The sequence below is a fragment of the Arvicanthis niloticus genome, chromosome 8 (genome assembly GCF_011762505.2).
Source record: "Arvicanthis niloticus isolate mArvNil1 chromosome 8, mArvNil1.pat.X, whole genome shotgun sequence".
Lineage (NCBI taxonomy): Eukaryota > Metazoa > Chordata > Mammalia > Rodentia > Muridae > Arvicanthis > Arvicanthis niloticus.
Window position 1 is genome coordinate 81886460 of NC_047665.1, and position 26065 is coordinate 81912524.

Here is a 26065-nt window from a genome sequence, read left to right on the forward strand (position 1 = left end):
GTGTGAGTCCAGCACAAAGAACCTGCTTTCTCAGTTATAATAGTAGATTCTGAGCTATGGTTTCTAGTTTCTGTCTTAAATCTTTGATGCTATCTTCTTAGTCACCATCCCTTTGGGTACTGAGCTCGTAAGGGTAATAAAGAACAGGAGACAGAGTTCATGAGAGCTGCCAAGCAAAGCCCTGCTTTGGGAGTGATGTCACTGTGACTGCTTTCGTTCCAGAGCTTTTATCACCATGGCTTCAGAGTCGGGACTCTGGGTCATTCTGTGTCCAGGCCCCTACATTGGCAGTGACTTAGACCTTGGAGGCTTGCCCAGGTGAGTTGTGGTCTGAGGGTCCCTGGCTGGGAAGCACATTTCCAGGGCTTTATTTCTGTACACATTTTAAAAGGTCTACACTATTTTGTTCATTGATGGCAGGTGATGCTTTCTCTCAGTTAATGCTTTCAAAATGTATTCATGTTGTAGTAGGACCATCTGTCAGTGTGGTTTTCCTTTTCCTAGCTGAGTATTTTCCAGTAGAGCCAGTTTCCTCATCTCTCATGCACACAAACAAAAGCACTTCTAAGCAGCATTATAACCGTCTCACTCCAGACTAGAGTTGATAAGACTTTCCTGTAAAAGGCCAGCTAGTAATCCCAGATGAGGTGGGAAGATTGTCACAAATTTGGGGCTATCTTAGGCTACATAATGAATACTAGATTAGTAGTGCTACATAGCAAGATTCTGATATAAAGTCCAGATAACAAATATTCTAGGCTTTTTGAGCCTCTGTAATTAGCCTGAAAACCACAGTCAAAATATGTGAACGATTGGGTACAATTGTGCCAAGCGAATTATTTAGTTGAGGAGACAGTTGACTTGGCCTTTAGGCTGTAATTTGCTGAAAATCAGTTTTGGATCATAGTTACAAAGCTCTCCCACTGCCTCCCACCCCCCACATCTTGGGGTGCTGAGTGTTTTTAATTGGCACAGAGTATTCCTTCTGAAGCTGGACCACATCCTCACATCTCACTGTTCTGTGTGTAAATGTGGGCTGTGTTGTAGATTCATTTTTGGAACATTTATTATGACTGTTTCCCATCCTGAGTCTGAATCGCCTTCCTAAATCATAGCTGGTTACTCAAGGATCCAAAAATGAAGCTGCGGACAACTTACAAGGGATTTACTAAAGCAATGAATCGGTATTTCAACAATCTGATTCCCAAGATAGCACGATTTCAGGTAAAACCCAGTCCTCATCTCCACAGGTAATGGGATTGACTGACATATATTTCCTGGATAGTGCTTCTGGCTTTCTGCACTCTAAGGAGCAGGGAACGTATGTTGGCTACTGTATATGAGCACCCAGGAATTCCAGTTTCTTATCTAAGAAAGTTTCTGGCATTAGGTATTACTTGTCATGATGGGGAATGCTGTAGAAGTGAGAGGATCCAGCCTGGGCTACATTTTGAGATCTTTGATTCAATTAGTTTCTTTTTGTCTTTTACACCTACTGTTCCACTAGAATCTTCCTTCCTTCCCACTATCAAGACACTTGGAGGAATGTTCTATGTATCTTTTCTTTGATTTGCTGGCTATTAGCTACTGCTCAAGATGACCAGAAATTAAAGATCATTCTCCAAGGTCTCACAGGCAGCTATATGCCAGTGCGCTGCAAACATTGCTTTAGGGGAGCCCCTGTGGAGAGATCATGGTCTCTCAAGAGCTGCTGGGAATTGTAATTGGGTACTCTGGAAGAGCAGCCAGTGCTCTTAACCACTGAGCCATCTCTTCAGCCCCAAGTGCTGTTTTTTTACATGTGTGCCCAGCATTTAGAAAAACACAATCTTTCCCCAGCAGTATCAAACTCTCATGTTCTCATCTCCTTGACCCTCAGTATAAAAGAGGAGGCCCTATCATTGCTGTGCAAGTGGAGAATGAATATGGTTCCTACTATATGGATAAGAAATACATGGAGTATGTGAAAACGGTAAGTGCTCCTTCAGTACTGCTCTGCTTCTTGTACTTTGTTATGCTGTGGAGCAAACGTGTCCTAATAGCTGTGTGTACTTGCCTGCAACTGTGAGGTATGAGATGAGTAGGGTCCCCTTTTATCATTGATTTTTGATTATGTTCTAGACAGTGGCCTGGAAATATAAGTTTGCTCCAATGTAAGGTAGAGATGCACCCTAGGACAACTCTACTTTCTGTGATTATCTCAGCTTTCTTTTGGTTGAAGAACTTTTACATTTTCTTTACTTGAAAAACACATGGCAATACATTTACTGTGTGTTCTTCCTTTCTTCTACTTTCACATGTATCCGTCTACAGAGAATACTTACAAGTAGCATATGATCCACACAATCAGATCTATTGTTGAGTTGGGAGTGGTGAAGTTAGAGGAGTCCATAGTTCAAAGTCACCCTCAGCTATATAGTAAGTTTGAGGTCAGCCTGGATGACATGAGACTCTGTCACAAAATGCCATTCTCTTAGTTTCTTTTTCTGTTGTTCTGACAATAGCAATTTAAGCAAGAAAGGAGTTATTTTCTTAGCTTGAAATTCAAGATACAGTCCATCGTGTTAGGGAAGTCAACACAGCAGGAACTTGAAACAGTGGCTCACATCCCGTCTACTCCCAGAAAGCAGCAGAAGACAAAGGCTTGCATGTTAGTGCTTAGCTTGTGTTCTGTATTTTATGTAGCCCAGGATCCCTAACCCAGGGACTGGTTCGGTTCACAATTAGGATGGAAGTTTCTACTTCACTTAATGTAATGGAGATAATCTTCCATAAGCCTACCAGTCATTTTAAATCCTGTCAAGTTGATAGTTAACCTTCACCATTACAACCACCATGGCCAAGGACTTGTTTTTGTAAATGGGAATTTGGTTTGTTTCCACTCATTGCTGATACACTTGGACTAAATCCATTACACTGTTGATTTTTTATTTGCCCATTTCCTGTTCCATGGTCCCTTTGCCTCCTGCTCTCAAAATTACCTTGAAGGTTTGATCCTCCTGCCTCCTCCTCCCAAGTGATAGGATTATAGGTGAGTATCACTTTATGTGTTGTTGAGGCTCCAACCCAAGTCTTTACTCATAATACACAAGTACTCAACCAACAGTGCCATTTACTCTGAAAAATACAAATTATAAAAGGTTTTACATTTAAAAAATTGATGTTTATTTATATTTGTGTATCTGTATGTCAGGGTGTATGTTCTATCATGTTCATGTGGCACAGTCAGAGGACAACTCGAGGGGTTCACCTTCTTCCACCATGTAGGTCTCACAAATTGAATTCAAGCGATCAGGCTGGTCAGCGAGTGTTGTCACCTACCCAGCTGTCTCTTGGTAGTAGTATGCAGTTTGGTGAATATTTTTTTACCATCCCATTTTCTAGAATCACCCACTGTCTCAGTAGAAAACAGTGTTGAATGCCAGTCTCCCTCCCTTGCTTGGACTTTAGCTTGTTAAATTCGGTTTCTGACTAGGTTCTCCAAATAGGTCTTTAGGAAATATTTTGTCTAGCTGTGTGGTTGTGTTAGAAATGTCAGTGGGAATAAAAGCAGCCAATTGTCTACAGAAGTAGAATCTGTTTTGTCTGATCTGATATGGCCACCACTTTTCATTCTCAGCCTTCTGGATTGTCTGTGTTACATAGTCACCTAATGATAAGCCAGACGGCCCATTGGATTGGGATGAGATACTGAATCCTCATCAGACCCATGGTAACCAGAGTACAGTTGTACAGAGTGACAAGGGACATTTGGGACACTCTTACTTGACTTACTCTTCTGCTCCCTTAGTTTTGAAACTATCCTATAGAAAACCTTTTTCTGACACCAACAGAGGACTCAAGGGTGAATTCTAAGAATTTGGGTCCAAAAGACACAGCAGGCCACACATTTGACTTGTCTTCAATATTTTGTTCCTGAATCAAATATATATGTCTCTTAGTCTCTTATCTGTCTTGATTGAGGTTATCCCTAGAGTGTTTGTAGTTAAAGTTGGGACTTTATTTTTGGTTCTGGGGGTTTTGAGACAGAGTTTTTTTCATGTAGCCCTGACTGTTCTGGAACTAGCTCTGCAGACTAGGCTTTCCTTGAACTCAGAGTTCCTCCTGCCTCTGCCTCCTGAGTGCTGGAATTAAAGGCATGTGCCACCACCAATAGGCTCAAGTGGGAACATTTGAGGTTCATGCAAGTGACAGTGCCACAGCTTACCTGCCTTTCCCACTGACTGAAGAAACTACTGGAAAATGTGTATCATGTGGGAAAATTTAGAGACATAGTGAACAAAGCACTTATTTCTGCTCTGTGACTTGGAGAACCCAGGATGTATGTTGGGGAAAGTACTGCAATAGGTGATTCAGCTGCCCCACAGCCTCTTCCTTGAGGTTTGGAATTTGAGCTGCTGTTGAGGAGTTTGACTGAGGCAGGACTCATATTTTTGTTTTAACTTTTGAACTTAAAAGTAGTTGCATGGGGAATGTCATAGTTAGGGTTTCTATTGGTGCCACAAAACACCATGACCAAAAAGCAAGTTGGGGGAAAAAGGGTTTATCTGGCTTATACTTCCAGATCATAGTGTATCATTGAAGGAAGTCAGGACAGGGACTCAAACAGAGGCAAGATGTGATGCAGAAGCTATGGAGGAGTGCTGCTTACTGGTTTGCTTACCCTGACTTCCTCAGCCTGCTTTTTTATAGGATCCAGAACTACTAACCCAAGGATGGCACTACAAACACCGGGCTAGGCCCTCCCCCATTGATCACTAATTGAGAATATGCTTTACAGCTGGATCTCATGGAGGCATTTCCTCAACTGAGGCTCCTTCCTCTCTGATGACTCTAGCTTGTGTCAAGGTGACCCCCCAAACCAGCCACTTTAGGGAATCAAGCCTTCCTTTCCATGTTTCAACTTCACAGTGGTATTTTCAGTGGCATAGTTTGTTTTTCATTCTACTTCCAGGAAGAAGAAATCTCATGGGACTAGGGGCAATATATTTCCATTACTGAATTTCTCCTTAGGCTTTAGTGTCAAGAGGGATCGATGAGCTGCTCATGACTGCAGATGATGGTGCGAATCTAAGAAAGGGCCACTTGCAAAACGGTATGGTTTCGGCTGCACATATTGCTACACTGGCCAAGTTGAAAAGGCACAGGTCCATCTGGTGCTTCATCTTTCCATTTCCTGGTGGTGAGGACTTGTGTGAAAAACTGAGTTAGGAAGTAGGACCCAATCTTGCTGTACAGCAGCTGTTATGACCAGAGAGTTACTCCATTCTTTCAGACTTTTAGTGGTCTGTCCCTGAGTCCAACTGTGGTCCAAGTGCAAGTTGTCTCCAGTGCTGACAAGTGACCCAGATTGAACAAAGAGTAGTCTTATCATGGCCCCGCCCTGGCAGTTCTCCAAACAAAAGAGTCTAGAGAATGAAAGTGGGGCTGGGAGCAGGGTGTCAAAGCAAACTTCTCAGGAGTAGAGCATTAGCTTGGCATATGCCCATGGGTCCAGCCTCAGGAGTACAAACTAAAATAAATGAATGCATAGAGACCAGGACTGAGAGACACAATTTCTAAATTCTTTCCCCTAAGCAATTTGGTAAGCTCTATTCTCTTCCAGTGTTCTTGTCCCTGGTCTTATTGGTGGCCCTTTCTGTTGTACTAGAAAGTCAACAGAAAGTGTCTGTGTTCTGAGTTAGAAGTCAAGCCTGAATGAGGTCTGAGGTTTGAGCCCCACAACCAAAAATGTCAAGTTTTGGAGTCTCAGTTTCTTCATTTGCTTTTCACGTATTGATTTGTGCCATGTGGCATATTTTTTTTTAACTTCATTTTAACTTTCTTGATCATCATTATAAGTTCTAAGTGAAGGACCACGTGTGAAGTTCCTTTGTAAGTGCATATGTTGCTATAAGGGTATCCCCATATCTTATTGCTAGCTCTGGCTATGGAAGTATTGAAGTGAGGATCTAGGAGGCTTAAGTCCAAGAGGTGTGGACTGGACTCCTCAACCTGGCTTTGGGAGAGTCTTTTGCCCCTGCCCTGTGTGGTCATGGCAGGTTCTCATGTATGTTCTTCCTACCCACAGTGCTGGCCACTGTCCACATGAAGAATATAAAAAAAGAAACATATGAAGACCTCAGATCCATTCAGGTAAGGGCCTTTCAGACACGACAGATGCCGATTCCTGCCCCACCCTTGCCTTCTTGTCTTACTGATTGAGAAAAATCTTAGTACTAATTAGTTTAGTTAAAATTGCAATTTGCTGTGCCCTTCAGTGTCTATTTTAGGTTCAAATTGTATAAATTCAGAACACTTGGTTCACAGGCCATAGTGTTGGAGTTTTGTTCACTCTGATTTGTAGAACATTGCTCAAGGCTAGCCTTTGTCATAATCCTTCCACTGATGTAGACCCTGTATTGTTGAACATTTTAAATTCTTCCTCTGTGTCAGGTGTTTCTTACTAGATCTTCACTCTGGTCATCAAGAGAATGAAAAGATCCAATTTTTACGAATTTTTAGCTTTAACTTTTAGGATATCTTGAAAGGGAAATATTTAAATGACAGGTGCCTCCCCCCACATAAAAAGCTTGGAAAAGATGACCAATAAAACCACATGAAGAGACCATGTGGCTGGGAAGATCATGTGCAAGTAGGAGCATATAGGATTCAGCTCTGCGAAGTCACAGGGTGCTTTCAGTTAAAGGACATGTAGGAGCTCTGGCCTTTAGAGTTCCCTTGTAGGCAGCTCAGGGCTTCAGAATTGCAGAAGAGCATCATAAATTGACACTTGTTTTGTTTTCCTTCAGGGTAGACGCCCTATTCTGATGATGGTATATACAGCTAACTCTTTTGACACATGGGGAACTCTGCGCCAGGTTGGAGATCCACAGAGTGAGTCCTCCTTCCTGACCTTTTTAGGGAAATGTGAAAACCACAGTGGCACTTGAGTGACCTCAAGGTTTAGGGACAAGGCTCCCAGATGTGTCTCTTATGTAAGTATTAGTCTGGATAAGCAGATGCCTCCTAGACATGTGCTCAGAAGGAGGGGGTCACAGAGCACGAACACCTCTGGGGGTCATTGCAATAGGAACTTAAGTTTCTGTAGTTTTCATTATAAATACATTTCTCCAAGGCTAGAAAAGAAATGAGCATGAATTGTTCAGTGAGATAGAGTAACACAATGAATTGTGCTGGGTATGGAAGTAGGTAGTGATGCAGCTCCAGTTCGTCTGATTTTAATTCTTTTGCTCTCCCTGGAGAACTGATCATGGCCGTTTAAATGGAGTTGAAGGTAAACGTGACTGTTGCCACCATTTCAGATAAGTCACTGTGAGAAGCTGCTGAGTGCTTTAGAAATAGTAAGTTGGAAATAGGTATGCCCCTAAAAAGTCATGAGCAGTGTTTGGTATACACAGTGTGTATGCTAGAAAGAATAAAGATTTATTCAAATATGAAACCAAGGAAAGAAGTAATAAGTGACTTTGGGTTTTGAAAACAAACATTGCCACCTACCTCAGTCAGTTCTGGCTCATCTAACATGTTTTTCTGGTCATGAGCTCTAAGCAGATCTTGAAGATTTCAGGTAGAGGTAGTGTGAAAATCTATGCGTTGTGAATTCTTAAATCTGAATTCTGTCTCTGCTTTCTCCCTGTCTTGCTCTCTGCAGTGCTGATGAAGGATGTGCGTGAGATGTTCATCCTTGGGTTCTCACTCAACTTCTACATGTTCCAAGGTGGCACCAACTTGGGCTTAATTGGTGGAGCTCAGTCTTCAGAGGGTTACACGCCTGTAGTAACCAGCTATGGCAAGTATTGGTCCCCAGAATCACCTCCAACCTAGGCTGCCCCATTGTTGAGTCTAGAACATAGTAGATTAGGGAAATCTCTGGAACTGTTTAACTGTCTTCACTTTAATGTGTGTTGGGAACTGAGGATTTGGTATTTGTTCATGACCCCACTAGATATTGGGGTCTTGGCTTTCTGGGACTTTGTGAGCAGACAAGTTAGTAATCTTAGTCTTGTTTATCTGCTGCACAGAACCTTGCTTTAAACAGTTCTATGCAAAGTCTGTTTGGATTTTCTAAGAGCACCACAAAATGTAGCCTCGAAATCTCCCAAGAGAACAAGTAGGAAATTAAGGGTGAAATAAAGCTAATGTTCATTTAGAAATCTGAGGTCTTACTTTCCTCTACATCGTTACCACACTTGATTCTTTTTAATGTAGTTTTCTGACAGGCGTGTCTTGGTGTCATGGTTTTTATTTGTGTCTCCCTAATGAGTAATGATTTTGAGGATCTTTGCTGATTTGCCATTTGTTCAAAAAAAATTTTTTTGGTGAAGTATCTATCCATATTTTTGTTCCTTTTTTTTTTTTAAAAGGGAAACTTTTGGTTTTTTTTTTTTTTTCAATTTTGAAAATTTTAAAAACCTGAACTCCAGATAGAAGGCCTTTGTCAAGTATACGCTTTGCAAATGTTTTCTCACAGTATGTAACTTGTCTTTTTCTTACCTTAGTAAGAGTGTGTTTTGAAGATCAGAAATTTAAAATTGTAATAAAAGTATTAATTTATTAAAAATAAATGAAACTGGATAGGAAGGATAAGCATTGGAGGGTCATGGATTTTTGCTGGGATCTACTGCAGCTGCACAGGTTGGTGCAGTTTGCCTCTTGATAACAATCCTCACCCTCATCAAAGCTCAGCAGACGCCTCTTAGTTTGGATCAATGGACATAGAAAATTCTCTTATCACATAACCAAAGGGGTCCCACTGCTGAGGTTGCTAAATTTTTTTTTTTTTTTTTTTTTTTTTTTTTGTTCCTCTTCAGGATAAAGGAGCCAATCCTAAGGTGTTCTTGGGGGAAATGACACATTTCTCTGTTTTCTTTAGACTATAGTGCACTGGTGACGGAGGGTGGAGAATATACAGTCGAGTACCACGAATTTCAACGTTTTTTCCATTCTGTTACAGGTACTCAGACTCAGCAGCAACTTAATCTGAAGGGTGATGTAGATCTCCAGGGGGATCTGCTCTGGGATGAGGGGAGGGAGTGAGTGGAAACATTTTGAGGAGAAACACAATTTGCTTCATTTTGTCATGGGCATTGGAAATACATTGGAAATATTGGAGATATAGGGTCTGCTCTTGTGTGCTCAGCACAGGACCATGTTACTTAATCTTGACTGTGCCTGCAATCCTCTAAAACTTCTAAAAGCTAGAGGCTCCAGCTCCCCGTCTGCACTATTCGGTAAGCATTACTTGGCTGAGGTGAGGAAGGAAGGGTAGACTGTGAAGGCATGTGCATTTGTACCTGGGCTTTAGGAGATTCTCTAGATCTAACAGCCAAGGTCAATGTGCTCCTTTTTCTAGAACAATAAAGGGTACTTCCTCGGATGTTTAAGGATATGAGAGGACCCCAACTCAATTAGCACCTGCCTTAATTCTTCCTGGAATTAGGATGTAGGGCTACATGACTGGGTCCTTCATTTGTGGATTCTGTGGGATGGCAAAGAACTTGGTGTTTTCCAATGGGGTTGTGGTAGATCCTAAGGTTGCCAGCTATGTGCTTTTCATTGCAGATATTAACTTTTCCATTCAACCAAAAGCTACACTGATGTTTGCCTATCAGCCAGTTACGTTGTTATATTTCATGACCCTGTGGGAAGTCCTGCCCTATCTGGTCAAGGTGGGTGTTTCTTGGGTATAGACACATGGTATCACTTTAGGAAAAAGGGCATGGGAAATAAAGAGAGAGCTCAAAGACCAAGGAGTAGAAGATTAGAGAACCAAAGTAATCTTAGAAAGTCTTAGTTCCTTTTCAAATTTTACAGTTAAGAATAGGAAACCAAATTTAAGAACTCAGATTAGACTAAATTTGAAGAAATGGTCTAAACTTGTGTAACACTAGAAACAGTCCCTTTCATGATCCAGTTGTAAAGATTCTTTCTTTCTTTCTTTCTTTCTTTCTTTCTTTCTTTCTTTCTTTCTTTCTTCCTTCCTTCCTTCCTTCCTTCCTGCCTTCCTTTCTTCCTTCTTTCTTCCTTTCCTTTCTTTATATTTTTGATTTTTTCTTTTTTTCTTAAAGATTTTTTAATGTGTATGAGTGTTTTGCCTGCATGTATATAAGTGAACCACATGTCTGTCTGTGGAGCCAGAAAAGGGTGTCAGATCAACTGAAACTGGCAGGGACTGCATTCAAGTCCTTTGCAAGGACAGTGCACTGGTACTGTCCGCTGAGCTGTCTCTGCAGCCCTATCCCTGCTTTCTTAGGTGTTAGAATAGAAGTACATTGATTAGACCTATGGTAGTGATTTAAAAAAAACCTTTTTATTGGTTCTTTGTGAATTTCATATCATGCACCTCAATCCCACTCATCTCTCCCTCCCCTCATACCTGTCCTCTACCCCTCTAACCTCCCCACCAACAGTGAAAAAAACTTTTTGTGGAAGCTGTAGTGTGTCAGTGTGTCCTACAGTGTACCTCTTTGTCCACACTTCTTTGCTTGCAAGTGTTCATTTCGATGACTCGTCCACAGCCTTTGGCTTCTGCTACTCTATCAATACTGGAATCTCACTGGGACTCCTCTCAGATATCTGATTGTTTCCCTATGTCATGGAGAGCCTGTAGTTTTGGATCTGTAGGATTGGCCCCTCATGCACTCCAGCAATTCGTCGATTGGATAGAGGCTGAGGTAGGCCAATTCAAAGTCCTGGATCTGGGCCTGAGAGTTATCTAGTCAGCCCACCTGTTTTCCTGCTCTCACACCCTTGGGGCCAGCTCACCAGCAACTACCTACAACCAGGGCCAACTCTATCTGCTGTAGTAGGCGAGGGGTAGGGACAGCTCTCCCTCCTGCTGTAGGTGGCAAGGGGTGATGATGGGGGAGGGCATCACTCCCTCACCTAGAGCATTAATTTTTAATCTTTTTTTTTCCCATAGAGGGATGCTTTTTCTAAACTCATTGTTAACTTCAATATATGAAACATAAACAAGGTTAGTCAGGGTGTTCTGTAGCACTGAACTTTCCTCCCCTGTAAGGGTCAGCCATTCCTTCTGTAGGATGTTGCCACTCTTAACTTACCCCTAGGGGTCCCAGGAACGCAGATTGAAAACTGGTCTAAGGAAACATTGCATGCTTATTCTTCTAGAACCCATCAACTATCAATATTTTGGAACTGTATTATGGCGATGTTATTCTAGACAACTTTAAGTCTGATGAATAAGAAGAATGAATGTAAAACAGATTGGAGGTACATGGACCATACATAGGTGGAGTAACTGAGATTTATCATCCTTGTTATAGAGATACCATCTATGTGATTGTCAGTCACAGTAGTCCAGGGAGACTTTGACAGAATGAAGGCTGAAAGGCTGAACAGAAGCAAATGACATGGCAGCTATATGCTGAGGTAGAGAAGCTGAGGCACTCCAGAGTCCATTTATAAAGGCAGGGTTGGCTATGTGTTTGGGAAATGGAGTTAGGATTGCACAAGAAAGTGTTGTGTGGGACAGTGTCAGAAAAAAAGCCAGGCAACACAGAAGGAGCTGCTTACAGACAGGCAACAGCATTTTGGGTTTATGTTGTGGCAGGAATCAGACTCGGTACACTCTGTCAGCTAAGCCTCATATTTTCTAGTTTTGCTTTTATTCATTTATATTTTTGAGTCAAATTTTTGCTATATAGGTCAGGTTGGCCTCAAATTCATAATGTTCCTTTGGCCTCCTTAGAGCTGGGATTACATGTTTGCCACCACCATGCCAGTGTTTTTCTCTTGTGCATCTCTGCTTGTGAGTTTACTGTAATACTTGAGTGGCTCATATCCTCGGCACTGTACAAACTGTTTCCAGTTTCCCTGCTGGTCAGTGGGTGCAAGTGCTGCTAGTGTGCATGCTCGTTTCCAACTTTCCCATTGGCTGCTTACCCAGTGGGTTTCAGCAGCAACTGACCTTATTGCATTGAAACTAACCATGCTGGGAATATTTACAGTACAGAAATAGAAAGTCAGTTACCAAGAATTCTCTAGAAAAATCCTCATATTTTAGGGAACTATTATCAGTTTTTGTTGTGATCATATTATTGTAGTGATGACATCTTTTAAAGAGCACCTCCAGTTTTAAGATAGATGTTGAATTTCAGTGGTATATGAGAGCTGCTTTAAAATAATCATCCAGGTCAAGAGATGGCTCAGTGGTTAAGACAGATAGTTGTCCTTCCATAGGACCCGCGGGACCACATCTATCACTTCAGGTTCAGAGGATCCAACACCCTCTTCTGGTCTCTGTAGGGACTGTATGCACATGGTGCACAAACACACATGCAGACAAAACACACATACATGTAAAATAATAAAATAAAATAATTCTGTAAAAAGTGGGAAGGCTGAGGTGGAAGTGAAATAAGACAAACCATGTGTTGATGAAGTGAAGGCAACACTTCATGAAACAAATGCCTTGGAAATATTTTAATTCTGTAATTCCATCTATTTATTGCCTTAAGTTGTTCTACAGAGAAGTGTTCATCACCCTTTTTACCTTTAAGTACAGTTTGTACAGAAAAGGGGTGAGTTCACATATTTTCTTTAATCAGAAAAATGAGTTTACGTGTCTTCCAAAGGTGCACCAGGTTTGTTTGTTCTTTTTTTTCTGCTGTGATTCTTTGTATGGTAAGTAAACATATGCGATCTAGATTGTTGTGTGCCATCATAGTCTCTTTGACATGCACATTGGCCCGTTGTAGCCCATCAGGACCCCTTCTTGTGTCTTCTTGACAGGACATCCATAGCTGTTAGCTAATGTTTGCTGTTTTGTTCCCTGGAGTATCTAAACTGTGTGGTTCCTCAGATTTAGACTCATTTGTTTCTCCAAGGGGCTCTGAAGGGCTTTTGTTTTTGCATGTATAATGTGTATAGGTATGTGCTTGTGTGCTTGCATGTGTATGGGCACACATGTGTGTGTGCATGTAAATGTATTTACACATATATGTGCATGAATGCGAGGGCTCAAAATGCCATATGCTTCTCTTGATCATTCTGTACTAAAAAAAAAAAATGAGGCAGAGTCTCTTCATCAAATTTGAAAGTCACTGATTCTCACTAATCTCTCTAGTTACATGCCTCAGGAATCCCCAGTTTCTGCTTCCCAGCTACTGATTACAGTCATATACCACAATGCTTGTTCTTTCTTTGAGTTCAGCTCCTTGTTTAAATTATAAGAATAACTCACTGGCCAGATGTGCAATAAAATATGAGATGTTGGAAAACCAAAAAGTTAATCTAAATGTTATGGTTACATATGATTATCCTTGTGTAGTCCTTTTCAGTGTTCCTGTTTGCGTGGCTGTTGGGATCATCTCTCTGGAGAAGTGGGCCATGGGTTCATGGTTCTGAGATTCTTTTCTCTAGCCTGACCCTTTAACATGGTTGTCATTCCTATCTCTGCCACAGATAACCAAGTCTTCCAAGCCACTATCCATGGAGCAGCTGCGGGTGAATGAAGGCAATGGCCAGTCCTTTGGGTACATACTTTATGAGACCCTCATCTTCCATGGAGGCCTCCTCACATCAAGGGGACATATTCAAGACCGGGGGCAGGTAGGGAATAATATGTAGTCACTAGTGTAAGTTGTATGTTAATATCATCCTATGATACTGAGGTAACTGTCTAAGTGGTACACAAATCATATGACCACCAGAAAATTATTGCTGTTGCTTATCATCTGTCTTTTTAGTTATGTATTTTATTTTATTATTTTATTTTATTTTTTTGGTTTTTTTGAGACAGGGTTTTTCTGTGTAGACCAGGCTGGCCTCGAACTCAGAAATCCGCCTGCCTCTGCCTCCCAAGTGCTGGGATTAAAGGCGTGCACCACCACTGCCCGGCTAGTTATATACTTTATACATAGACGTTCCTAGGCCTTTACTTCTGAATGCTATAGATCTGATAGTGATCTTAAATCCAGGAGGTGCTCCAGGAGTCCAGGAGGTGCTCCAGGAGTCCCTATATTTATCATGTATCAAGCCCTAGTGTTTATGTACCACATGAGAAGTTGCTTTTGGTCTTTTAAGTCTTAAAGATCTAGCTGAGACATGTGTTCTAAATAGAAAATCCTCAGGAAAGGTACAGCTGGGAAGTTGCAGTGCAGAAGCTGAAGGTTCTATCCCACTCCAAGTTACGAGCTCTTCTAAGTATTCTTAAAGTTTTTTTTTTTTTCTCTTCATCTTTTCTATATCATCTCTTCCCAAGACTTTAGGTTGGGTATTCCTAGTCCAAAGCCTAAGATGCTCAGTGAAAATATGATAATTTGCAAAACATTTCAGATGGGACTGGGGAGATAATTCAGAGAGTAAAGTGTTTGCTGCACAAGTCTGAGGACCTTAACTCAGATTACCAGCACCTGTATAAAATATCAAGTATAGTCTCATGACATGCCTGCCAAACCAGCTCAGGGGAGAAGAAGACCCTCAGTGACCAGCCAGCCAACAGCTTGCTTAAGGTTTAATAAAGAGCTCCTGCCTTAAAAAATAAGGTGATGAGTGATTGGGGGATACACAATGTCAACCCCTTTACACCACAGGCACATGCATGGGCATGTGCTCTCCACTGTACATATGTACACACACATACACACACACACACACACACACACACACACACGCATGTACACGCACGCACATGCACACACACAATTTCAGAGTTTTTTTGGGGGGGGAGATTTTCTTTTTATATTAAAAAATATTTTATCAATTCTTCAAAGCTGTTCACTGTCAATGGCTCCTTAGTTACCATTAAAGGCTACTGAGCTTCTCTCGTTCCCATGCTTGAATATTGACTGGCTTGATCAACTTTAAGTCTTATGTTGGCAATTACAGCTGCTGTGAGTTCATGAGTGCAGTAGTCTTGTCACGTCCAAGGGACAATGTTTTGGCCTGGTCCCCTTGATCTCTGGCTCTTACAATCTTATCATTCCCTCTCCCAAGATGATTCCCTAAGTTTTGGGTGAAGAATGATATAGAGGCCTCGTTTATGGCTGTGCAATCCACAAATATTTATGCTCTGTTTAACCGCTGTCAACTGCATGAAGAAACTTCTCTGATGAGCACTGAGACCTACCCTAATCTATGAGTAGTAAGATACGGATTTAGAGGACATTTTGATACTGGGTCCATTTAGCAGAATGGTAGTTTACCTCTGGGACCTGTGTCCTCCTCAACCATGGATCATCCATCAGATTTACAGTACCAGATATGTCTCCTCCTCTGGAGCAAGACTTAAATTCAACCAGAAAGCAATTATTTACCCCCATAATATTCATGCCATTATTGCTCTAATAATGGACATATCTTGCCATGCTGGTCATTATTGTAGTTCACAGGGTTTTCAGGTAATTTTGTTGATGACTCTTCCCTCGGCCCCCATGCCCAGCAACCTATATGGCAACTTCTGGTATTATGACAATATCATTTTGTTTGTTGTTGTTTAAATTGGAGATGTTTAACTTCTAAAGTCTATAGAGATCCAATCTCTGAAAACCTCCCAAATGAAATGCTTCTGCCCCAAGCATTTTGGACAAACACTACTCAATCTGTATTTCTGTTTTCCATTTGTTTATTTTTCAGATAAAGCCTAAATTGTGTAGTTTTGGCTGGCCTCAAACTCACAGAGATCCATTTGCCTTCACCCCTGAATGTGGGGATTAAGGTGTGAACCATCAGAGCTGACCTTCTACTTCTATCTTTGTGACTCCAACCCTTTCCCTCCATTTTTTATCTCTGCAGAGACATCTTTCTTACAATTTGGCCAACATTCATCTGTATTTAGCATATATTCCATTGGCTTTTTGGACTCCTTTTCTGGGGCACATGATTGCTTTTTTATGTCAGCCTTGGATTTGCTCATGTGTTGCATGTAATTTAAAAAAAAAAAAAAAAACAAAAAACACGCTTTCTCCCTTTCGAGAGCTCTGCCCAAGCTCTCTGAACCTCTTGCAGCTAGTTCCACCAAGCCACCAATGACCACCCAGTCTCACTCAGCTCCACACTATTTAACTGTTCACCTGTTAGTCAGCCCCCATAGCTAGCTAATGCTTTTCCGAGATACCGGCTATGCTCTGAGAACAGTTGCCACCATGTTACTGGCTGGCATTTTTACCTGGCTCTGCTAACCACCAGTGACAGCCACAGGGCCGCGCCCTCTTTTTGGCCCCCATGAATCATCGCAGATGGAAAACACCAGACAATCTTAATATATTTAAAATCAACCAGTTGTCCAAACCTCTGAGTTCAAAATCTATTGTCCTAAACTCATCAACTATTCTATGTTGGAATTTTTCCAGTTGCAGAAGCTGCCAATCTAGTCTAACCTGAACAAGCCAGGTTACACAGTGCCTGTCTCCTTTCTCTTCCTGCCTGGCTGAAAGCCCTTCCTCTATCATGTCCTTTTTTTCCTCTCTACCACCAGGAAAACTCACCTCCATATGTTTAACCAGCGGTTCGTTTCTGCTGTCTTCGTTTAGCCAAACAATTAGGGAAACTCTTTTTACATCTCACCTTTTCTGTCAAATAAAAAAAAAATAAATTAAAAAAACCCTTCTCCCAGATATAAATTGGAAAAAAAATCATGTCAAATAAATTACATAACATGAGTTACAAATGACATCAATTTGTCAATTTAGATAAAGTACTCTACCATCTATCTCAAAAGGTTTATAATTCTACACCTGAGTTATGTCCTGTTTTCAGCTTGTATACTATGAAAACCATCCTCTCAAATCTATATCTGAGACCTGGAAACCTCACCTTTATATCCTTGCCCAACGATTGGCTTCTGCTGTCTTTATTTAGCCAGTTAAATAATTAGAGAATCTCTCCCTACACTCATGGACTCACAGCTTCCCACATATAATCTATGCTCACATGTTCTTTTTACCTTTTCTTTGTTCCATATTTTCACCTGGACCCTGTGTGGTACAGTACTTGGTCAGTCTTCACCTGCAGGCCACTGCTGTCTTAGTGGGTGTCTTGCTTCTTCTTTTGAAGCTTCCCTGCTTCCCTCCTCTCTTCCTTGTCATCCCCCAGAGCATGAGTCTTCTGGCCAAGATAAACATTTTGTCATACTTCTCTGCCTCCAGTTGACTCCACAAAACATCGGCAGCCTGGATGTGGCCTGTTTTCCACAGCAGTCTGCTGTCCACCATCATGCTTGATGGTGCAATATATTGTGATTAATGTTTTGGGCTCTTCATACTGGGCAACCTATTTTCCAGAAAGACATTTTAAAAGCTGTCTTTCAATAAGTGACCACAAAACATACAACTTCTGTGATTAGACTCTGGTAATCTGACATTACAAATACTTTTGTTGTTGGTACTTAATGGTTTTTATTATGGTTTCCTAGCCAAATTGCACTTGAAAAATTGAGATTCAGCCTGGTAGTGGTGGTACATGCTATTAACCCCAGCACTTGGGAGGCAGATGTAGGCAGATCTCTTGAGTTTCAAGCCAGCTTAGTCTACAGCAAGTTCTAGGACAACCAAGGCTATACAGAGAAACCATGTCTTGAAAAAGAAAAATAATGAATAAATAACAAATAAATAAAATAAAATAAAATAAAATAAAATTTATCATTTAAATTAATTAATCTAGGAAGCAAATTATACTTATATGGTCTTGCCTGACTAGTATAAGTCTACTGGGTGGTTTAATCTAGTGGTTAACCAATATAATAGATCTATTAGTTTGTTTTTCTGTTAGTGTCATAAGCTCCATGACCCAAAACAGCTTTGGAAAGGAAAGGGTTTATTTGGCTTAGAGATTACAGTCCATGATTTGTAGGAATCTCAAAACAAGAACTGGCTTACCTTACTCAGTCTTCTTTCTTATACAACCCAGGACGACCTGGCAAGGTGTGGGACCACCCTCAGGGCCTTAGCCCTCACATACCAATCACGGATTAATAAGATTCCCCACAGGCTTGCTTACAGGCCAGTGTATCTGACGTGTTTTCTCAGTTGATGTTCCCTCTTTCCAGGTGACCCTAGTTTGTCAAGCTGACAAAACACTGCCAGCAGAGTAGGTAAAAGTAAAAAATGGGAGCGGGGGTTTGGGAGTAGGAATTACATGTAGATCATCCCTAAAACCAGTTCAAACTCAGTAGTAGGCTCTCCAGACACAAATTGGGAGCATCTAGAAGAAGTGAGCACCTTGAAGAGTTAACCCCTTGGGGTAAGGCAGACAGACAAAGAACAGTTGCTGTCCCTCAGTTCCTTCCCTTCCCCTTTGCCATCATTTCCTTGATGTTTATGCATTCTTCCCTTCCTTCCCCTCTAGTTTCTTGCAGGTCTTTTAAACATTGCTCCCTCCTTGCTCTACAGGTGATCTAGGGTCCAGTTTTCATTGAGGGCTCTATGCCAGGCTGCACCTCATACATCTTCTCATTGTATCACTTTAACCTGTTCTTTGTGAACTCCTGAGTTCATGCAGTACTGGGGGACATGAACTTCATTCTACCTCTGGTCCTGCTTTGGTTTTTGCATTTTTAATATTGTTTTCCTTTTCTTTAATGAGGAACTAACAGTGTTTTCTTCTTTCTCTGGCAGGTGTTTTTGGATAACGACTATGTAGGACTCCTGGATCAATCCAACTATGAGCTGCTTCTTTTCAAAGATGTATATAACATTTAATGTATAACATTCTAGTTTCAGCTAGGATTGGGCCTGAAAGTTGGTGAGGCCTCATTATAGATTACTTCCATTCCTCTGCCCTTGGTTTGCTCCATGCATAGGAGCCCAACAATTGCAGGGAGGGTTATGTACATCTTGGAGTTTACTGGTAAATGTTCTTTGAGTGAGTACCACACTCTGGCATGAGTATTCCCTGTTCAGAGCACTCTGGCTTGGTTACCAGTCCCAAGAGTGTTTTTATTTAAATGTTCAGGTGCCTGTTTCTGGAAAGAAAGGGAGAAAGCTGGCATACAAGGGCCTGCCTATCCTGTAGCTAGAGACCCACAAGGTTCTGAGGCCTGAAGTCTGCAAGACATCTGCTCATGTCCTGTCCCAGCTCCAGGGAGGCCTGGAAAGTCTAAGGGAGGTGCCAAATGAAACTTACTCTGGTCTGTATTGAATAGGTCGCCAAGAAAACCCAGGTTCTGAGGATCCTGGTGGAGAACCAAGGCCGACTCACCTCTGGAAAGGGTATCAACAAGGAGAGAAAAGGTGGGCTCCAGAAGAAAATAACTGAGATAGTGTAGCACCAAACTGCCATTGCTCTTTCCTAGGCCAATGGCACCTGGGAACAGGTGTGTGTTTGGAAAAGAGAGCACACTTTCTTGGTTATGAAGCATCTCTGTATAGAAACTGATATTTTGTGTTGTGTAGTTGCCAGGCAACACCTACCACACTGTCACACACGTTGTTGGGAAGAGGTTTGAAAGTGGTACCAGCAGGAGAAAGCTCTGGTGATGTCCCTGGTTGGGGTTCCTCTCTTTGGGATATCACTTCTTCATTTCCAGGATCCCAGGGCTTATGTGTGTCCTTCTGCTTGGGCCCAGTTCTCCTGAGCAGAGCCACACACTGTTTTTCTACCTTAAGTGCTTTGACAAACCTGAGTCTTTGAGCTAGCTCTGTAGCAGTTGCCATGAATCTATGCTGTAATTGTGGCTTGTGAAGCACCTCCCTCCCCCCCGCCCCAGGTGTGCACTTATAAGGATAATACCTGTGTAGGACGTGGGCTTAGGTAGCTTCCTGGTAGAGTACTTGGCTAGCATGTCTGAAGCCTATTGAGCCTTTGTAGTTCAATCCTCAGCACAACAAAGGGAGGAGGGGGATCCATGGGAGTTTGTATAGAAATCTTCTAGCCAGCTGAGATCAAGAAAGCACCTTCTTTCAGGGAGATCCGTGACTGAAGCTTGAGCATCCTTCTGTCTTTCTTGCCTACTTCACAGTCCCTCTCATTCCCACTCCATAGGTTTAACTGGAGACATCTATCTAGACAAGTCTCCACTAAGACCATTTAAAATCTACAGCCTGGAAATGGGAAATATATTCATACAAAGGTGGGTACCTTACCTATAGGGTGATTAAAGGTTAAGTAGAGGTGGAGTTACATCTCAGTGATGGAGGATGTTGCCCAGCATGTGTGAGGTACCTAGTTTAGTTACCACCCTGCAAATAAACAAAGTAAGATAAAATATAACACAAAGAGGTGAATATGCAGAGCTGGAAGCATGCTCAGAGGTCTCTAGGTGATTTCAGCCTTTGGTTTTCAGATAGAAAAAAAAAAGTCCTTAGTACTCAAAGAAATGATGCCGAGTTTTTCAGATGTCTGGGAGCAGGGTAGTGACTGCCTCTTGTCCACTGGTTAAACCTGCTATATCATGCATGCTGAGGGTGTAGCTGCTACCACAGCAGGGGTGGGATGGCAGCATTCATAGAAAAGGCCAACTTCAGAAGTTACAGGTGGGACATTGAAAGAAAAGTACAGCTTCTCACTGGCTCTTTATTCTCTCTTAGGGAATTTCCCAAGTCCTGGAAAACAGTGACAAGCCAGGTCCAGGGCCCTGCCTTTTTCCTCGGTTACCTGAAAGCTGGAGATCCTCCCCAAGGCACCTTCATACAAATAAAGGTTAGCGCCATTTTTATTTCTGCTCATAGGCCCCACTCCCACCCAAAGAACCTTTAAAAAAGGCTCCCCAGTGTGTGAGTCTTGTCCTATGTCAGGAAGCCAAGCTACCTACCCCAAGTCACAGTCATATTCTGAAGGCTTCTCTCTCTGAGGACCAATAGGACAGGTTAAGGAGAGTGAATAGAGGCAACAAAGGCATGAGCCAGTGAGACTGGCTGGTGCATGCACTGTAGCAGGGATTTAGCAAGTGTGTGTGACTTCTCACACACAACCCTGGAGGTAGATGCCTGTATGACTGCCATGAGTTCACCACCCAAGGCATGTCATCCAGGGCACCTTGGCTGCCATCCCCAACATTCTACAATTTGAGTGTTTTGATGATTATTGGATTGTAAGTGGGTACCCCCTTTGCTGGTTTAAGTCAGACCTGGGGAAGTAAGATGGAATTATATTCTTCCTTGAGGCCTGATGCTGAGCCACCTCCAAGGCAGGACAGTGGCACAGACTGGAGAGCACCGTCCCACCCATTGCTATCCTTGTTAATCCATCCTGTCTTGGTCTATGCTGAGGGTTGGTGTGTCATTGGGATAGGGCTCTATCTGTTTTCTATCTTTACATCTAGAAGTTAGATCCTGAAACCTCACAATATTTTTCAGGGCTGGGGAAAAGGTGTCATATCCATCAATGGGAGGAGCCTAGGACGATACTGGAATGTCGGTCCCCAGGAAACCATCTATGTCCCTGGCTCCTGGCTTCATCCTGGAGTTAATAAGGTGAATTCTCCCAGTGTCCTCTGCTTCCTAGGTCACTTTCTTTAAACTCTGTTCTAGCTTCAGATGGAAAACTTAAATTTCTGGCTGATTTACTTTCTTCTTTGTGCAGATCATAATGTTTGAGGAGTTGAAAGGTGACGTGAGGATCCGCTTCGCAAACAAGGCTCGACTAGGTATATCATCCCCAAGGGCTAGTTAGTTCAGCATCTGGGAACACAGTTATCCCTTATACAATAGATGGGCTTTCTATTTTGCTTACACAGTTCAATTCATCCCTCACATTTTAGGATGACATAATTATCCTTCTCCTCTAACAGCCTCATTCAGCCCCCTTGGTCTTCCTTTCTGACGGTCCCACCATGTTTTGGGGACCCAAGTCTCATTGTGAGTCAACCTCAGCATCTTCCACTTCTAACCTTTTCTAAAATGAACCTTCTTCCTATGGCTCTTTCTCAGGTTGCTGTGTTAGATAACTTCCAGGTACCCTTTCTAGTTCCCTTTAGCCAGTTTTTATAGTAAGGAATACATGGAACCTTGGACCCAAATTGCAGAGTGTCTGTATTTGTCCTTACCAAGTAGCTACTTTCTGGGTATATAGCCTCTCTTGAGCCTTTTTTGGTAGTAAGAGTCAGATATCCATTTGTCCTCTGACACTCCTCCCTTCCCCATGGCTGGCAATCAAGCCTGAGACCTTATGTATGCCATGCAAGTGTTCTGTCACTGAGCCACAACCCAGCTCCAGAGAGCCTTATGGAGAATCACTTGTCTCACTTCATTAGAGTCTTTTTGGACCTAGTGATCAAGCTTTCTAGCGCCTGTAGGTCACAGTTTTATTGTCTTTGGGATGGACATGTAGCACAGAGTACACTTATCAGATTTTCTTTTTTCAGGATATTAAATCTCAAGAAATGTGATGTAAGCTAGAAGATAGACAGCTGAATCACATCCAGAGTGGTACTGGGAGTAATCCATCAGTCCTGACCCATGGGTGCATGTATGCTGGCTTCATTTTCTATCCCATGCCAGGCTTGGGTTCCACCATCCATCTCCTCACTTGATGGCAAACCTGGCTTTTGACTCATTGACTCGCCTGTTTCTGATGCTCACAACAGAATGGGCGTTACCCTTACACTTTCTTTGTCATATTTCTTCTGTTAAAAGCTCTTTGACCAGCAAATAAAATTTTGGGAAAAAAAGCAAGAAGATGCTCAGAATAAGTGATATTGCAAGTATAAATCTGAAGTAAAAACAAATGATTTCTAAGAAGTCAAATAAAACAGAAACCGTAGGCAATGGCAGGCAGCTACCATATATGGTTTCTGGATTTAGAGTAAAAAAAAAAAAAAAAAAAACATCAATGATGTTTTCCTTTATCTTTCAAAGTGGTCATTCCACTTTGGCTTCTTGGAAGCTGTGTCAGTCAACTGTGCCTCCACATTCCACCTTTGGCATCTGATTTATAGTTCCTGTTGATTGCCTGGTCTATACTTGATCCTTCTAGGATAGTTTCATCATTTCTGAGCCATACCAGAGTTTACAGAGAGTTGCCTAAGTCCCTGGGGTAAAACAATTTGGTGGTCCATCTCAGGTTGGCAGAGGGAAAACCCTCTGCAAATTCTAGTGTAGTGCAAACAGGTCCCCAGTTAGGTTTCAGACTCAGGGAACTTGGGAGAAGGTCCTCACATGAATTGGCATGACACCAAGGAATATAGAGGAGGCTAAAGAGAAGTACCAGCTAGACCTCAGAGTCTCTGTGGGCTGTAGCTAAGTTAGGCTGGGTGCACAGGGAACACTAGCTTGTGTTAGCCCAGGAGTTAACAGCATACCTATAACATCGTACCTCATGCCTATAATACAAAGCCAGCCAAAGCTATCCAGTAAGACTTTGTGTCTGTGTTTCTTTTCTTGTTGCTCTGATAAATGCAACTTAATGAAGAAAGGGCTTATTTTGACTTACATTTCAAGGCACAGTGTGTTATGGTAGAGATGTCAAAGCACCAGGAGCTTGAAGCAGCTGCTCTGCATCCATGGTCAGGAAGCAGAACACAATGAACATGAGCACATGCTAGTGCTCACATTGATTTCCCCATTTGTACAGTTCAGGATCCCCTGCCCAAGAATAGTCATCCACAGTTAAGATGTGCTTCCCACACCAGTTAACGTCATCATCAAGATAATCCCCCTTAGGCATGCCTAGAAGCTCATCTCTCACGTGACTAGATCTCTCAAATGATAAGTAACACTGTCATAGCCTGTTTCAAAAAAAAAAAAAAAAAAGCTATACTTTACCTAAAAATTAGAATATTTTTTCATCTACATTTCTTTCCTCCCTCCCCCTCTCTCTCCCTTCCTTCCTCCCTTCAGTGTGTGTGCCTGTACATGTAATGTGTATGCCACATATGGTTTCCAGGGATGAAACTAAGGTCTTCAGGCTAGGAGCCAAGTGTTTTTACCTGCTGAGATGCCTCACCATTCTCTATCCAGGCCTTCTTCCTGTTCCTACCCAACATCCTGTCAGTGCTGATCATGTAATGTGGCAGAGGGAGTTTACCTAATCCAGCCGCAAGTTCTATAAACACTGCTGCTCCTCTTGGGTGCCTTGTCCACCTGGATGTGTTCATGGACCAGATAATCTATGTTCAAACCTCCAAGTTAATATGTTTTCTTCATTTTATAGCATTTATTGCTCTTTTTGGGGTACTCAGTTTGTATCCAGCTCCTCTATTTGGCCTTGACTTATGTACAAACTCTTATATTGTTAGGATGGCAAAAATTGCTTTTTAAAGTGCCATCATTCAGATAGTTAGTAGCCCTCCTTTAATCCTCTCTCTCTCCTCTCACTCCCTTCCTTCCTTTCTCTTTCTTCCTTTTTCTTCTTCCTCTTCCTCCTCCTCTTCCTCCTTTTTATCCTCTTCCTCCTCCTCTTCTTTCTCCTCCTCCTCTTCCTCCTCTTTTTGTTATTCTTTGGTTTATTTTGAGGGTAGATCTTATTTTGAGGGTAGATCAATTCATTATTTAGGCTAGATTCAAATCAAATTTGTAGCAGCCCACCTGACTCAGCTTCCTAAGTGCTGGGGTAACAAGCATGCATAATTAAGAAGTCCTAATTAAGTTATACACCCATCTACCATTGGCCCAACAAGGTGTCAACTACAGTCTTAAAGACTGGCCAGATTATTAATCTGTTAAATTTGTTAATCTACACCATCACCTTAGGGGACCGAACTGGTTCCTGACAAAATGATTGCTTTTGTTTATCCTTGCTCTTGTGGATAACTGTACTCATCTGGGGTGGTAGTTTGTCCTCTGAGGTTCAAGTCTTCCTGGCATCCAAGGTGGACTTCAGGTTTAGGGCAATATCGTATCTCTGTACCTTTTGCTAAAAGCAAAGAAGACAAACAAAAAAGAAAGACAGAGATGTCAAGTTTCTGTCCTTCTTTTAGTAGTTACCTTATATGAACAGGTGAGGGATTTAACTGTTACAGTTCTAAAGGGAAAGGTATCCTAGCATTTGGGAGCCAAAGAATACCACAAAGTCACACTGTACAACAAACCTCACACAAGAGATTTATTGAAAATGATACAAGAGGGTGCCTGCCTCTGCTCAGGAGAGAAGCAGCAAAGAACTGAACAGGCTTCTGGGGGTAACAGGTAGGTGTGAAATTTCCAGGGTGACCTGGGATTGGTGGGATATTTTGGCTTGGTCTTAAGGAAAGCCCAGGGATTGGTGTGATTTTGAGTTTAGGAACTGGTGGGTTTTTGAGCTGAGGAATTGGAAGGTGTTCAAAACCCAGAAATAAGTTCAAATTTTTCATTCCACTGTTTTTTTTTCTATCAAGAGCAACTTCTATGTGCCTGGTTCAATACCCTGCTACCTCCCTCTTGAGTTCATCGGGGTACTGGCCAACCTGGCATTTTCTCAGTTAAGATTCCCTCCTTTCAGATAAGTCTAGTTTGCGTGCTAAGTTAACATAATACTAGACAGCACTGTATAATGATATCTAATGATATGACTATATATAGTTAAAATAGTGTTCTAATACTGCTCTATTCTTAATGATATTATTGAAAAGAATGAATACACACACACAAAATACACACGTGTATAAAAATCATATCAAAACATCAAATCTTTTACAAATTTAAGGAATACTACTTGTGATCAAAAACAGAATTTAAAAATAATGTGTTATGCCATGATAAATAGATATAGACAAGGTTTTACATAGAAGGATTGCCCATATGGCAAATTAAAAAATATGTATTTTGTAAAATTTGCAAAATATTTAGTCAAAGCTGCAACACACATCTTTCTACATTACAGACACATCTACATTACAGACACAGATTTCTACATCACAGACACACTAGAAATTAAATGCACTAAAATCACCTAAAAATAATAGTCATTTATAGAGTTGCCATTTGAAAAGCTTTACACAGAAAAAGATTTATGAGAACCTTGGACTTATTAGGACTCTGCTTTCTGATAGTCAAAAGCCTGAAAAAATTACCAGGAAATATAAATAACTTATCTTAACAAAATACAAAGTCTTGTCATCTAAATCCACTCTTTTCACTGTTCTCAGTAGGAATACAACAATATTTTAATAAATAGTTATTGCCTTAACATAAACAATTAGGTTCTAGTTTTATACTGGTGTGTTAAATACTCTTGATGAATTTACATTTAC

At 41.6% G+C, this 26065-nt stretch overlaps 1 protein-coding gene across 1 annotated transcript in view; it reads left to right on the plus strand.

Moving 5' to 3' along the window:
* The window catches only part of LOC117714104 (beta-galactosidase-1-like protein 2), a 32542-nt gene extending 10036 nt beyond the window's left edge, over positions 1 to 22506 (plus strand). Inside the window, exons 4-20 of the mRNA XM_034510733.2 lie at positions 223 to 318; positions 1116 to 1224; positions 1880 to 1972; positions 5014 to 5095; positions 6071 to 6135; positions 6792 to 6876; positions 7652 to 7789; positions 8873 to 8953; positions 9562 to 9668; positions 13426 to 13572; positions 18576 to 18644; positions 19103 to 19190; positions 19942 to 20029; positions 20487 to 20598; positions 21255 to 21371; positions 21481 to 21544; positions 22262 to 22506. Coding sequence (XP_034366624.1) covers positions 223 to 318; positions 1116 to 1224; positions 1880 to 1972; positions 5014 to 5095; positions 6071 to 6135; positions 6792 to 6876; positions 7652 to 7789; positions 8873 to 8953; positions 9562 to 9668; positions 13426 to 13572; positions 18576 to 18644; positions 19103 to 19190; positions 19942 to 20029; positions 20487 to 20598; positions 21255 to 21371; positions 21481 to 21544; positions 22262 to 22269 — 1549 coding nt within the window. The 3' untranslated portion in view covers positions 22270 to 22506. The remainder of the gene's footprint in view (positions 1 to 222; positions 319 to 1115; positions 1225 to 1879; positions 1973 to 5013; positions 5096 to 6070; positions 6136 to 6791; positions 6877 to 7651; positions 7790 to 8872; positions 8954 to 9561; positions 9669 to 13425; positions 13573 to 18575; positions 18645 to 19102; positions 19191 to 19941; positions 20030 to 20486; positions 20599 to 21254; positions 21372 to 21480; positions 21545 to 22261) is intronic.
* Positions 22507 to 26065: the final 3559 nt, after the last annotated feature.